This window comes from Phyllobates terribilis, unplaced genomic scaffold (genome assembly GCF_046119375.1).
Source record: "Phyllobates terribilis strain yellow unplaced genomic scaffold, ASM4611937v1 Scaffold_1__5_contigs__length_1240528914, whole genome shotgun sequence".
Taxonomy (NCBI): Eukaryota; Metazoa; Chordata; class Amphibia; order Anura; family Dendrobatidae; genus Phyllobates; species Phyllobates terribilis.
In genome coordinates, this window is record NW_027362761.1 from 13,416,400 (window position 1) to 13,431,994 (window position 15,595).

Here is a 15,595-nt window from a genome sequence, read left to right on the forward strand (position 1 = left end):
GGTGTTTAAAGGGAATGTGTCACCCCCTGGGACCTATCAGACCTCTAATATGGGCATACAGGTGATAGAAATGTAAATCTATACATACCTGTATGCCCCAAATTAGAGGTTTGCTTGCTTTGAAATTGCTAGCATCGTACCAGCATCACAGTCGCATGACCCCGCTGAATGCCATGACAACTCACCACTCTGCCCTCACTGCCCTTATTTACAGGATTCCAACATCTTTATGCTCCATGTCAGTTTTATAGTCTCATCGAGGGCTTTTAGGATTGCTATTTGGAGTGCAATGCTACATTTAGACAGCCAAAAGAGTGCCGAAGCAACATCCTGATATGCCATAGTTCTTATGGATTACATTTATTAAACCTGTTCTGACTTCAGAGCAGATGTTATCAGTCGTTGTCTTATCTGCTGTTCTTGAAATTTCCCAGGAATAAATTGTCAGAGATAATACAGTCATGGCCAAAAGTGGTGGCACCCTTTGAAATTGTTCCAGAAAATGAAGTATTTCTCCCAGAAAATTATTGCAATTAAACAATTTTTGTTATACACATGTTTATTTCCTTTGTTTGTATTGGAACAACACAAATAACCAGAGAAAAAAAGGCAAAGTGGACATAATTTCACACACAACCCCCAAAATGGATCAGACAAAATTGTTCGCACCCTCAGCTTAATATTTGGTTGCACACCCTTTGGAATAAATAACTGCAATCAGTTGCTTCCTATAACCATCAGTAAGCTTCTTACACCTCTCACCCGGAATTTTGGACAACTCTTCAGGTCTCATTTGAACGTTGCCTTCTCCCAACAGCAATGTTAAGATCTCTTCACAGGTGTTCAATGGGATTTAGATCCTAACTCATTGCTGGCCACTTCGGAGCTCTCCATCCATTTCTGGGTGCTTGTTGAAGTATGTTTGAGGTGATTGTCCTACTGGTAGACCCATGACCTAGGATGTAAACCCAGCTTTGTGACACTGGGCACTACATTGCGACCCTAAAATCCTTTGGTAATCTTCAGATTTCATGATGCCTTGCACACAGTCAAGGCACCCAGTGCCAGAGGCAGTAAAACAACCCCAAAACATCTTTGAACCTCCTCCATATTTGACTGTAGATATTATATTCTTGAATTTGTAGGCCTCATTCCATTTTCGGTAAACAGTGGAATGATGTACTTTACCAAAAAGCTCTATCTTGTTCTCATCTGTCCACAAGACACTTTCCCAGAATGATTTTGGCTTACTCACATACATTTTGGTAAACTGCAGTCTAGCTTTTTTATGTCTCTGTGTTATCAGTGGGGTCCTCCTGGGTCTCCTGCCATTGCGTTTCATTTCATTCAAATGTCAATGGACAGTTCGCGCGGCTACTAGTATCTAGTCACACTAGTTGCCGTTTATCGGCCAGTGTAAATGCACCCCAAGTACGGTATAAATAAGTATGTCATATGGTTCTTATTATTCTCTCTTCTATTTGTAGATTTTACTGGGACTTCACAATGCTGCTCTTCATGGTGGGGAACCTCATAATCATCCCTGTGGGAATCACTTTCTTCAAAGACGAGACAACCACACCATGGATCATATTTAATGTGGTGTCGGACACCTTCTTTCTTATGGACTTAGTCTTGAACTTCCGCACAGGTATTGTGATTGAGGACAACACTGAAATAGTCTTGGATCCACAAAAGATCAAGCGCAAGTATTTGCGCACATGGTTTGTGGTGGACTTCGTATCTTCCATTCCAGTGGACTACATATTTCTGATTGTAGAAAAAGGTATTGACTCTGAAGTCTACAAGACTGCACGTGCTTTACGAATTGTGAGGTTTACTAAAATCCTCAGTCTACTTAGGTTACTTCGACTTTCCAGGCTCATCCGGTATATTCATCAGTGGGAAGAGGTAAGTGTTTTCGCTCTAGTGCTCTAAACACTATTAAGTTAAAGAAGTTAAAATAGAACAACAAACTTTGTATATATCAATACTATGGACAAATATAAGAAACTTTGTAATATATCTTATCAGAGAAATCATGTTCTCACTTATCAAACAATTCTTCCTCTCCTCTCTGCCAGCTGAAATGGTCATACTCCCCGAAAAAAAAACAAAGGCATGTATGTACAGGTTCAGCCCAAAAAGGCAAAGATGGGAAGCTATACCAGCATTGCTACAAGAACCTATGTTAGAAAAAGTGAATACCAAACGGTGTGTACCAAATATTTGAAAAATATATAGCAGACTTTACTAAATAGCATACATGAATTATATATATACCAAACAGAATATCCACTGACAGTCACATATAAACAGTGTGAATAATCATGCAGAAGAGACCCTCACAATAAAGGGTAGCTATCATGTGATGAGAAACAAATAAATAAAAGCTAGTAAAAAATATACATATTGGCCCTGATTCATCAAAGTTTTTACACCAAAAAAGTGGCACTGATTCAGCAAAGTTTTTACACCTCAAAAGTGGCGTAAAATCTTTGAAAAGTTGCAAATTTTTGGTGTAATTCAAGTGTTTTCTTTTTCACACCTGTTGCTCCCCATTCCTCCGAAATGGGTGGGGTCGTGACAACACAGCTTGTCTAACTAATGTTGAGCTGTTTCATTCCGTACGGCAGAAATCTCACTCCAGTCCTGACAAAATCACTGGTCCTGATGAATCAGGGCCTTGGTGTTCAAGATCAAAGCGCATATAAATAAAAACTATTATGGGATTGCACTAAATGTAAACTTGAAATCAATCCTAACCTACAAATACAACCTGAGAGGTGGGAAAAAAGAGGAAAGACCATGGAGAAGAACCCACTCTGAAAAAGAATAGACCAGACTTAAGGCTTATTGTGTAATGTGCCACAGCTTATTATACTCTATGTAGAGGGAAGGGTGATGAGGAGCAGGGAGCGGCAACAAGCAGAGGGAAACAGAAAGATCATTATGAACTTTTTAAAAAGTTAATTTCCTTACTCCTGACAACTCAGCGTTGCTGTATAATCTTCTCCATGCTGAATGAATGGCAGAGAGTATAGAGAGAGTCTGCAGAGGGGAAAACTGGTGAAAATACAGGATAGAGTTCACGGTCTGATATGATGTTTTTATTCAAGTACACAAAAATTTGGCAACTTTTTAAAAAGCCCGCAAACATCTGTATTACTAAATTAATGCCCACAGTGGAAGGAGAGGAAAAAAACGGACAAAAAAGGAGATAATAGACTGCACAAAAGGCACTACTAAAAAAAGATTTTGCCCAAAGAAAAACGGCCTCAAAACAGGAAAAACTAGACAAAAATTAAGTACAAATACAGTTAGGTCCGCAATTGATATTGATCGCAACATGTAGTAGGTGAGGAAAGGGAGGGTCTCCCTCTCCCTTCCGATCGGCACCTCATGACGTCATCGTAAGGGCCTAATTGTTGCCATGGCAACACGAGGTCATCATGATGATGGAGTCTGCCAGCTACGGTGGCCTTGTTAGACCCTGCCCAGAGCATGGTCTAAGAGGCTTCTGTCAGTGCACCACTAACAGGTTTAATGCATTGCAATGCATTATACCAGTGATCAGAGTAATAAAAGTTAAAGTCCCATAGAGGGACTAAGTAAAAAAGTAAAAAAAAAAAAGTTTTAAAAAATTTGTAAAAATACAAAAAAAATAATAAAAATCCTAAAATAAAAACAAGAAAAAAAATATACCAATAAATACGTACAGTGGGTACGGAAAGTATTCAGACCCCTTTAACTTTTTCATTCTTTGTTTCATTGCAGCCATTTGGTAAATTCTAAAAAGTTTTTTTTTTTCTCAATAATGTACACTCTGCACCCCATCTTGACTGAAAAAAAAACAGAAATGTAGAAATTTTTGCAAATGTATTAAAAAAGAAAAACTGAAATATCACATGGTCATAAGTATTCAGACCCTTTGCTCAGTATTGAGTAGAAGCACCCTTTTGAGCTAGTACATCCATGAGTCTTCTTGGGAATGATGCAACAAGTTTTTCACACCTAGATTTGGGGATCCTCTGCCATTCTTCCTTGCAGATCCTCTCCAATTCCGTCAGGTTGGATGGAGAACGTTGGTGGACAGCCATTTTCAGGTCTCTCCAGATCTCCAGATCCAGCCTTTGCCTTCCAGGACTCTTGTCTTCCAAGCCTCTGGCCCTCCAAGGCTACTGGGATCGCTTACACCTAAGGATCCAGCCTCGACCTTTCAGGCTTCAACAGGCTTCAATAGGCCTCACTAGGCCTCACACTCTAGCGGTGTCCCACACAAGAACAGGCCTCATGCCTTACACACCCTGTCTCAAAACTAACAGGGTTTATACATCTTCCAACGCACACAGGACCTGTGCTGATGTCACAGTCATGTGATCAGACATTCTGTGTGCACAGGACCTGTGCTATGTCACAGTCATGTGACCAGTCACCTGAGCGGGAGGTACATGGTCAGCCAAAACACATCCTGGACCATTACAGTAATGCCGCACGCCGCTGCATTACAAGGGACCAAAAGTAATTCCACAGTGATCGCAAAAACTCTTTAATGAGCTGCATGGGCTATTACCTCATTAATCCATCATTTGTTAAATAGGTAAAAGATCTGGAGCTGATTCCAGGTGTGGCATTTTGATTTGGAATCTGTTGCTGTACACCCACAACATGCAGTCAAATGAGCTCTCAACGGAAGAGAAACAAACAAAAAAAAAAGACGAAATCTGTCAGAGAGATAGCAGGAATGTTAGTGGCAAAATTAACAGCTTGGTACATTCTGCAAAAAAAAAAAAAAAAGCGCACTGGTGAGCTTGGGAAGTCAAAAAGGCTTGGACATCCACAGAAGACAACAGTGGTGGATGATCACAGAATCCTTTCCATGGTGGACGAAAAACCCCTCCATAACATCCACCCAAGTGAAGAGCACTCTTCAGGAAGTATGTGTATCAGTATCCAAGTCCACCGTAGAGAGCAGACTTCAAGCAAATACAGAGGAGAGGGTTCACCACAAGATGCAAGTTGCAAATCAGCCTTAAAAATAGAAAGGCCAGATTAGACTTTACCAAAAAAACATCTAAAGAAGGCAGCCCAGTTCTGGAAAAGCATTTTGTGAATAAATGAAACTAAGATCAACTTGTAGCAGAATGATGAGAAGAAGAAAGTATTGGAAACAGTTGGAACAGCTCATGGTCTACATCACAGCATATGCTCTGTAGAACATGGTGGATGCGGTGTGATGGTATGGACATGCATGGCTTCCAATGTCACTGGGTCACTAGTGCTTATCGATGATGTGATTGAAGACAGAAGCAGCAGGATGCATTCTGAAATGTACAGGGTTGGGAAAGCAGTTTTTCTATTGGAGGAGGCTGAGAGCAGTTCTGGTCACATGATCATCGATCAACTGCAATTTTGAAAACGGGAGCATTGTAAAGTCTGCGAGTAAGGCCAGGGTCAGATCAGTGTATGAAAAATCATCTGATTTTTATCCAGAAAATTCTGCATTTTTCATCCTTATTGTCATTTGTGAACTATCTATGTGTTAGTATTTTACTTCCAAGAGGCATCAGTTTTTATACTTAAAATGATGTACTTGATCAGATACAGCTTCCTATGTTAATAATTGCAATTAATCCATAAAAATCAGATACAATACGGATGTTCCATATGGGATCCAATTTTTTTTGCTCATCCATAGACTTCATTGGGCGAACCTGATATGCTGTGATATTTTTTTTTTTTATAACCATGAAGGAGCCTGAAAGCTGCACTACCAAGCCGGTTGTGCATCACAGAGAAGGTAACATGAAATACTTGTAGCGTCCCCTGTACTTTTGATAAAATACACATGTGATGTAAAATTGTAACCAGGGCTGTGGAGTCAGTAAGCCAAACCTCTGACTCCTCAATTGCCATAATACCGACTCCACGACTCCCTCATACACGGCTCATGTGTAAGTGATAAATTTACTGTAGCACATTCATCTCAGCTAAAAGTCTAGACCCTTAGATCAGGAATAGGGCAGACATTTATAGGAGATTTCATAACTTTCCCAAATTCTTATGAAAAGATATTCCCCACAAACTGCATTGAACTACTGTACCCAATTTATAATATATTATAGGAGTCTGAGTCGGTCCATTTTATACCGATTCCGACTCCACCAAAATGGGCTCCGACTCCAACTCCACAGCCCTGGTTGTAACTGTTACTAATATACCTTTATTTCAAATTCTGCTGAATTTTTGATGCACCCTGTTGCTATAATCGCCATGTTATAATCTACTGGTTATGCGTTGTTTCTCGTGCATCCATGGCTTGATATGTACTCTCTTCCTCTGGTGTCTGCTGGTCATGTTCTGAATTATGTTCCTATAACATGAGTATTATAAGCAATGCGTTCTATAGAGCCTGTACTATACACAAACCAACTTAGTGCACGTGTGCCAGGCTGAATAGGTGCTAAATGCCTGTAGTACTGAGAATTATCTACTGTGCATGTGCCGGACAAGCAATTGGGACATGCCCATTAGAGCACCAACGTTTGGGAGCATGCATAGAGCCAAAGATGTGCAGTTCAGGTAACCCCCTCCAAACCACCACCCTTCTGGGAACTACGCTCTCATTTGGGACCCAAGCAACAGAAAACTGGAAATCTCAGCCTATTACAGAAAAAAAAAAGACAAATATTTAAATCATGATTTAAATAAGAATTATTTTTATTATACATTCCCTATAAGGCAGTGTAACATGCAGAAGTAGTGCTGTTGCTTCTAAAGCATCCAGCAACTATAAGAGTTAACACAGTCACAAGAGACAGGAAGTGTTTTGCTTCAGAAGCATCCAGCAACTAGAGGGGTTAACACAGTCACAGGAGACAGGGAGTGTTTTAGCAGAGCCCCAGGGGGATTGTGGGGAACTTGTTGTTGTAGTCTGGCTGAAGCCGAAGAGAAAGAAGAAGGCAACTGAACAGGATTCAGATCAGGAGAGAAACTAAACACAGGTCAGATAAACTCCCTGAACTAACAGTGCAAACTATTATTGGACAGGAAGATAAGGACTGGAAGGAATTGTGTCACAGGGATCATCTCCGTCTTCAAACCCCCCCCCCCAATCTCCATGCAGGATAAAGAATGCTGTGTACTATTGTGTCCTTGTGAAGGAAAAGCCTGTGGTTGTGTATGCATAGAAGTGTGCTGCTAAGAGATCTAATCTATGCTGAATTATGCTACTGAAGAGACTGTAATACTGTGCCTTGTGAAGAAACTACTGTATTGTTACTGGAGCCGGTTGCTCAAGAAACTCAGACTGTACTGTAATGAAGATTGTTGCTGTAATATCCCTGAATTGCACTGGCCGTGCTTCAGATTAAATTCCACTGTTAAATTGTTGAAAAAGATTTGTCAGATGTGTCTGGTCAGCAATAGAATCTATCGTGTGCCTGAGAGAAGCTGCTGCCTATGGTCGCCCTGAGTAACGGTTCCCCCAGGATTCCAAAGAATTCATGAAACCCGTCTCGCCCTATCTGAACCTAGCGGCATGCGTGTAACAGCAGCCTTTAGTGTGCATGACCTAGCAATGAGATGTGCTGCAGCGGATGTTTTGGCGGTTTCGCCACTCTAGAGAGCACAGCTCTTTGAATAGCTGTCAGTGTGATACATGGCTGGAAAGTAGTCTTCCTCCTATCACTGAGCACATCTGATAGGTTTCTGATTTCTGCAGTAGTTCAGATGCTATAGGGCTGACAGGCAGTAAGTACTATGTGCCCCAGCATCTGCCCAAATTTGAAGGCTTTATTAGCCCTTTTTGCCGTGTTTAGATTTGTGCCCCAGGAAAGCTCTACCACTGGAGATCTACAACGTCCTGTCTCTTTATCTTTGAGATTATGCCCAATGCAGCAAGGCACAATTGTTGCTACATAGTTAGAATATCTTTTGACATGTTTGGGAATTAATACTGATTGTTAATGACACTGTGTCATTAATCTCAACACGCAGTCAGATGACGCTTCATCAGATGCTGTAATGGTCCCTTTGGCAGACCCTTGGTTTAGTCCATCAGTGTAAGTGACACAATGGGCCCCAAGGTGCCCGCTAGGATGTGTCAGCAGGAAACTACAGCATTCAAATATTTCCATGAACAAAGTACTTGTACTTTGCACCCATTTCTTTTGTCTGTAATGAATCTTACATTTTCTACTTTTATATAGAATTATATATAAGATACAGTGGTTACGTGAAAACCGTGAATGTACAAATATTGGAGGAAAGATATTAAAGTAGTTCTTTTCATTTTGTGCAATGGGCTCATCTGTGTTTGCAACCTCTGCCATAAATTCTTCTAGGCACTGCACCCAGCACTACATTTCTTTTGAAAAAGGCAGAAAACTCCCCAGAACATGACAACCCCCATTTTAAGTCAGTAAGATCTGGTGGTATCAATCATACATTCTCATTGAATACTTTGCTCTGTACAAAGTTGAATGTGCTGACAACAAAATCACACAAAAATCATCAATGGCAATCAAATTTATTAACCAATGGAGGCCTGGATTTGGAGTCACCCCCAAAATTAAAGTGGAAAAACACACTACAGGCTGATCCAACTTTGATGTAATGTCCTTAAAACAAGTCAAAATGAGGCTCAGTATTGTGTGTGGCCTCCACGTGCCTGTATGACCTCCCTACAATGCCTGGGCATGCTCCTGATGAGGTTGCCGATGGTCTCCTGTGGGATCTCCTCCCAGACCTGGACTAAAGCTTCCGCCAACTCCTGGACAGTCTGTGGTGCAACGTGACGTTGGTGGATGGAGCGAGACATGATGTCCCAGATGTGCTCAATTGGATTGAGGTCTGGGGAACGGGCGGGCCAGTCCATGGCTTCAATGCCTTCATCTTGCAGGAACTGCTGACACACTCCAGCCACATGAAGTCTGGCATTGTCCTGCATTAGGAGGAACCCAGGGCCAACCGGACCAGCATATGGTCTCACAAGGGGTCTGAGGATCTCATCTCGGTACCTAATGGCAGTCGGGCTACCTCTGGCGAGCACATGGAGGGCTGTGCGGCCCTCCAAAGAAATGCCACCCCACACCATTACTGACCCACTGCCAAACCGGTCATGCGGAAGGTTGTTGCAGGCAGCAGATTGCTCTCCACGGCGTCCCCAGACTCTGTCACATCTGTCACATGTGCTCAGTGTGAACCTGCTTTCATCTGTGAAGAGCACAGGGCACCAGTGGCGACTTTACCAATCCTGGTGTTCTGTGGCAAATGCCAAGCGTCCTGCATGGTGTTGGGCTGTGAGCACAACCCCCATCTGTGGACGTCGGGCCTTCATACCACCCTCATGGAGTCGGTTTCTAACCATTTGTGCAGATATGTGCACATTTGTGGCCTGCTGGAGGTCATTTTGCAGGGCTCTGGCAGTGCTCCTCCTGTTCCTACTTGCACAAAGGCAGAGGTAGCGGTCCTGCTGCTGGGTTGTTGCCCTCCTACGGCCCCCTCCACGTCTCCTGGTGTACTGGCCTGTCTCCTGGTAGCTCCTCCAGCCTCTGGACACTACGCTGACAGACACAGCAAACCTTCTACTCACAGCTCGCATTGATGTGCCATCCTGGATGAGCTGCTCTACCTGAGCAACTTCTGTGGGTTGTAGAGTCCGTCTCATGCTACCACGAGTGTGAAAGCACAACCAACATTCAAAAGTGACCAAAACATCAGCCAGAAAGCATTGGTATGGAGATGTGCTCTGTGGTCCCCACCTGCAGAACCACTCCTTTATTGAGTGTGTCTTGATAATTGCCAATAATTTCCATCTATTGTCTATTCCATTTGCACAACAGCATGTGAAATTGTTTGTCAATCAGTGTTGCTTCCTAAGTAGACAGTTTGATTTCGCAGAAGTTTGATTTACTTGGAGTTATATTCTGTTGTTTAAGTGTTCCCTTTATTTTTTTGAGCAGTGTATAATAGAAACACGTCACCACTTCTGTATTTATCACCCACTCCTGGCTTTGGCTTATACATACTGAGGTAAAATACTGTGCAAATACTGAATGTGTGAACGTGGCCTTAGAGCTTGTGGTTGTTCTATTGATCCCCAGATTTGGGACATTAGTCCTCTTGCTGGGTGGTAGATAGTGTCTATATGGTTGAAAGCTGTCAGGTCTGGTATGCTACACCATGTGAGGGTATCATAGGATACGCCTAGGAGACACTGAACTCAAAGAGATACAGTTTTCTTTGATTTGATTCAGTTTTATTGGATACAAGGATGTTTAGATATTGTTAAGAGGTCATCTTATGCCATCTGTAACATGGTGGCGGCTATTTTATAATTGCAAATTATTTGGATTTGCAAACGTCAAAGAATCTGTACCTCACTCAATTCATAGAATTGATTCGGTCATCTCTCCTCACATGTTTTCTCTATGATTACTGGCAGGATTTAAATAGATTTTTTTTACCGGAAAATTCTTAAGAAATCATAATGTACTATATTACCACCAAATTCCCCACTTCTATCTTATGTTAGCCTCACCCTGAAATGCCGTTGTCCACCTCTACAATGAGCACATGGCCAGAAGAGGGTACAGAAACTAGTGAGGGACTCGCGAGTGGTAGGGCATTGCCAAGGTGTGTGTACTCCAATTTCAAGGGTGGAATTATTCAGAAATTTTTTTTTCAAAGTAATTCCGTGCAAACACAAACATGTTTTATAATCATTTGTGATTAGAAAGTATTGTGTGTGCCCATGATGAGCTTTTGACACTGTATTTTCACTGCGTCAAGAATGTTAAGTATATTGTAAGCCAGAACCAGGAGAGGAAGAATCAGAGGAAAAGTATAATAGAAACATGTCACCACTTCTGGGCAGTGCTGCAGCCCCACCTAACCCCTCCTCACATACTGGAGGGACATCAAAAGCTGAGTGGGTGGGCTAGCATTGATGAAACCATGATGTTGCAGCACCGCCCAGATGACTGGAAGGAGCTGCATGTCAGTGTTAGGCCACGATCACACCTTCAGTATTTCGTCAGTATTTTACCTCAGTATTTGTAAGCCAAAACCAGGAGTGGGTGATAAATACAGAAGTGGTGACGTGTTTCTATTATACTTTTCCTCTGATTGTTCTACTGATTTTGGTTTACAAATAGTGATTTAAAATACTGAACATGTGAACGTGGCTTTAAACGGAACCGATCACTTGATTCATATGTTGCCCAAACAGTGGAAAGGTCTCTCCTTCATGTGTACATAGCGAGAGACCCGACAATTGTTATGCACTTCAAAGAGGGACCCAAAAAGACTGGCACTAAACCAGCAAAGGCACAGCCACAGATACACTTGGCACAAGCTACCCAGCTAGACGAGCCCTTGAGGACCGGGAATACTCTTCACCAGTTCCCATTAAATGGAAGGGAGACTTTGGCAGAGCCCTTCCTAGGCCCACTGTTGCCAGACTGCTGGCACCTGGTGATGCAGCTCTTGCCCAGTCTAGGACCAGGTGAGTACCTCTGCAGAAACCCCAGAGAGCGTAACCAAAAGAGTAAATGAGAAAACCCTTCTGTAATAGCAAAACCTTATGCGAACACCACAAACCACCAAGCACATGGGAAACAGCAATAAACAGCAAAGGACTGAGCAGGGAGCACAATTATATAGCCCGCCTAAGATCACGTGCTGACTATCCCTATCATCCCCAGACAGCCACTCTGTGCTAGCTTCAACAGCAGGCTGGACAAAATCCCACCATTTTTTATTGCCAAACAAAACCGCGTCCTGCGTTGCTTGGTGTCCCGTGTCTTCACACTTCCCACAACGCCACAAGTCGACACTTCACAAGATTGGGACAATTTCCCTGCCCACATGGTAACTCCGCCACCTGGGTCAGGACAATGGCGGTGCTTGAGACTGGAGTAGCGCCGTACCAGCTCCATTACCAGGTGGGAGCACAAAACTACGATTCGTAACAACAATCACCTGGAGCCGCACTGGTAAGACCCGACTGGGGCAGAGCCGGACTACTGTAGTCTATGGCTATGGTCCCCAACTGGATTTTTAAAGTATATTTTAAATATATACAGTACAGACCAAAAGTTTGGACACACCTCATTTAAAGATTTTTCTGTGTTTTCATGACTTTGAAAATTGTACATTCACACTGAAGGCATCAAAACTATGAATTAACACATGTGGAATTATATACTTAACAAAAAAGTGTGAAACAACTGAAAATATGTCTTATATTCTAGGTTCTTCAAAGTAGCCACCTTTTGCTTTGATGACTGTGTTGCACACTCTTGGCATTCTCTTGATGACCTTCAAGAGGTAGTCACCGGAAATGGTCTTCCAACAATCTTGAAGGAGTTCCCAGAGATGCTTAGCACTTGTTGGCCCTTTTGCCTTCACTCTGCGGTCCAGCTCACCCCAAACCATCTCGATTGGGTTCAGGTCTGGTGACTGTGGAGGCCAGGTCATCTGGCGTAAAAATCTTTAAATGAGAAGGTGTGTCCAAACTTTTGGTCTGTATTGTGTATATATATATATATATATATATATATATATATATATATATATATATATATATATATATATATATATATATAATATATATACGTACCTAGCTGCAGTCATGCAGCCAAGCTCTGATTCATGCTGCCTGAAATTTGGGTAGTATGAATCAGCTGACAGGTTCCCTTTAAATATCTTCACTCATTCTAAGGCTAGGGTGCAGGTGAGTGTGTATTCTCTCATTCGAGACAATCGGGTTGATTTTGAAAATCGCACCCTGATCAAACTCAGAGTGTGATCATAGTGTGCTCCTATCCTTTATGATGATGAGAAGATGGAGAAAAAAATGTCTCCATTCTGTTAGTGCGTGGAAATTGGCTGCACTCAGATGTCATCTGAGTCCAGTCCATTGTTTTTCCACAGACTCATTGACTTGTATGGCCGATCCGAATATCAGATCAAACTCTGCATGCTGTGATATATTTTTTTTACCTCGTACCATCTTTCGACCGAGGAAAAAAATCTGATATGTTCATAACCCCATAGACTACACTTGGTCCTGGTGCTATCCGATGTGTTTTTTGGATCCCACTCAAACAGAAAATACTGCCCTAATGCTTAAAATTTCATTTGGGGCATGTTACTATACATGGTGACAAGTCTCTGGTTTATAGGAAAAAGCTGAGAAGCAAAAAGCACAATAGGGTCTCACCGATGATAAAGGACAATAAGGTGCAGGGAATTGCTCACCTAATAAAGCGATGTATCACACAAGGATCAAGCTTAAAGAGGTTGTCCACTACAATATAAAATATCCCAATGTATTTAAACGGTTGAGAGAAGTGTGTTTGGAAATACCTTCTGCTGTGCGTCTTGCCGGGAGTGGCGCTATTGCTGACCGCTCTCAGGCATCACATGACCCCCGGCTGCTCTGGCATCCGCTGAAGTCACGTCAAGTTCTGGCTGCAGCTGGGCGTGACCCACTGACGCGCTACCCCTGATGGGCTGTGGGTGGGGTTTCAACGCACGTCACAGCCCAGCATCCACCGTGCACTTTCCCTATCCTCTGCATTCATTGGGAAAGCACGCGGTGGATGCTGGGCTGTGACGCGCCCACCAATCAGGGGGTGCACATCACTGGGTCACACCTGACTTGACATGACTTCAGCGGATGCCAGAGCAGCCGGGGGTCATGTGATGCCTGAGAGCGGTCAGCAATAGCGCCGCTCACAGGCAAGACGCACAGCAGAAGGTATTTCCAAAAACACTTCTCTCCACCGTTTAAATACATTGGGACATTTCATATAGTAGTGGACAACCTCTTTAAATTTGTCAGCTGCTGCAGTCCCACGGGTTATATCCTGATGAAGACGTCTGAAGACTTCAAAACACATTTATAACAAAACGTTATCAAGTCGACTTTGTATCCTGGACTTTTCTTTCGGATCTCCATCAGCAGCGCAGGCGACCCACCTATTGTTTCTCCTCTGGCAAGTCTCTGGTTTCAGCACATTAATTGACCTGACAGCTTTCTTTTTAAAGAATTTGCTAATAACTTGCTCCATTTCATAACCTGTTATTTTTATATATCTTTTTTCTCTAATTAATGGGGTGACAATGGGCAATTAATTATATTAGTATAGCATAGTCTGGTTTTATCAGGAAGGTTCTATTATACAGACTGTTTGCTGGGATTAGTCACTCTTTAATACCATGAATCTTCGGCTACCCCTTCCTGTAAATGGTGACAGGCTCTGCATAGTTTTCCATCAGACATGCTTCTGTACTCCTCCACTCAGGAATCCTGCTACTTTTCTTGATGTATTCATTTTCCTCCGCTTTTTTATAGACTACATTTTCCTGTTTTTTATCATTAGGAAAGTGCTGCTTGAACACTTTGAAGTGTTTAAAATGAAATTTTCCCTTTTATTATATGCACTTCAACTGAGTTGAAACACTATATATGGCAAGTCAACATATATATTTTACATTGGCTGTTTTTTTTCCTAAGATTTTTTATCTTAAGGGATCTCCACACTGTGCTTGGCAGTCTTTTCAGTTCCTGAGATGGCAACGTCCGAAAAATGGGATATAACCATGAATAGGGGGAAAATGTTAGAAACAAAAACAAACAGGAGGGTTCTATCTTGTGTTTTGCGGTCACGTGACCATCTTCCTATATATTCCTGCTCCGCCCTTCTGGCTTTGCTGGACTTCAGTGTTGTTTTGACTGTCTCTCTAGCCAGGTGCTTTTGTGCCTTTCTATCTCTAGTTTGCTTGGTGCTCTGGACCTCTAGTACTTTTTGTCAGTTTATCTTTTGCTCTGCAACAACTTCTGTTAGGAGGTGTCCCATTTTTTTGTCCCAGTCCTTAGTTCTTTTAGGGACCCCTCCCTTTCTCTTTAGGTCTCCGTTCAGACTAGCCGAGGACGAAGGCGTGTCTGTTCACAAGGAACAGGTCGCCCGCTACAACGTAGGGACTCAGCTTAGTCTTATTGTAGGGACAGCTCTCCGCTTCTTTCTCTAGTTTATGTTGCAGATCATAACAGTAAGTCCAGCCCAAACAAAAAAAAACTTTAAGGAAAGAAATCCGGGGATCAGTATGGTTTCGGTTCAAGATTTGGCTCAACGCCTGCAGGGATTGTCTCTGGAGGTGGCCGAGCTCCGGCAACACGTGAGTAGCTGTTCTGGAGCGCATTTTGTGGAACCGAAGGTAGGACTCCCTGATATTTTTGATGGTAAACAACAAGATTTTTTTTCCTTTAAAAATGCTTGTTTATTATATTTTCATTTGAGACCAAAGTCCTCTGGGAATGAATCACAGCGCATTGGGTTTATCATGTCACTTTTGCGCAAGGAACCACAGGAGTGGGCCTTTTCTCTCCAACCTAATGATCCGTGTTTTAGGTCAGTGGAGGATTTTTTTTCTGCTATGGGGCTGTTGTATGACGATCCTGATCGAGTCTCATCTGCTGAGACAGAACTGAGACGTTTGAATCAGGGGTCAGGTGATGTTGAAAATTATTTTTTCCGGTGATTTGGAGTGAGTTTGGACTAATGTACGTTGTAACCTTCAAGAG

The 15,595-nt window shown here is 42.4% G+C and overlaps 1 protein-coding gene across 1 annotated transcript in view; it reads left to right on the forward strand.

Moving 5' to 3' along the window:
• HCN2 (hyperpolarization activated cyclic nucleotide gated potassium and sodium channel 2) overlaps positions 1-15,595 on the forward strand; it is a 159,470-nt gene that overhangs the window by 83,532 nt on the left and 60,343 nt on the right. Inside the window, exon 2 of the mRNA XM_073655106.1 lies at positions 1,488-1,911. Within this exon, the coding sequence (XP_073511207.1) occupies positions 1,488-1,911 (424 nt within the window). The remainder of the gene's footprint in view (positions 1-1,487; positions 1,912-15,595) is intronic.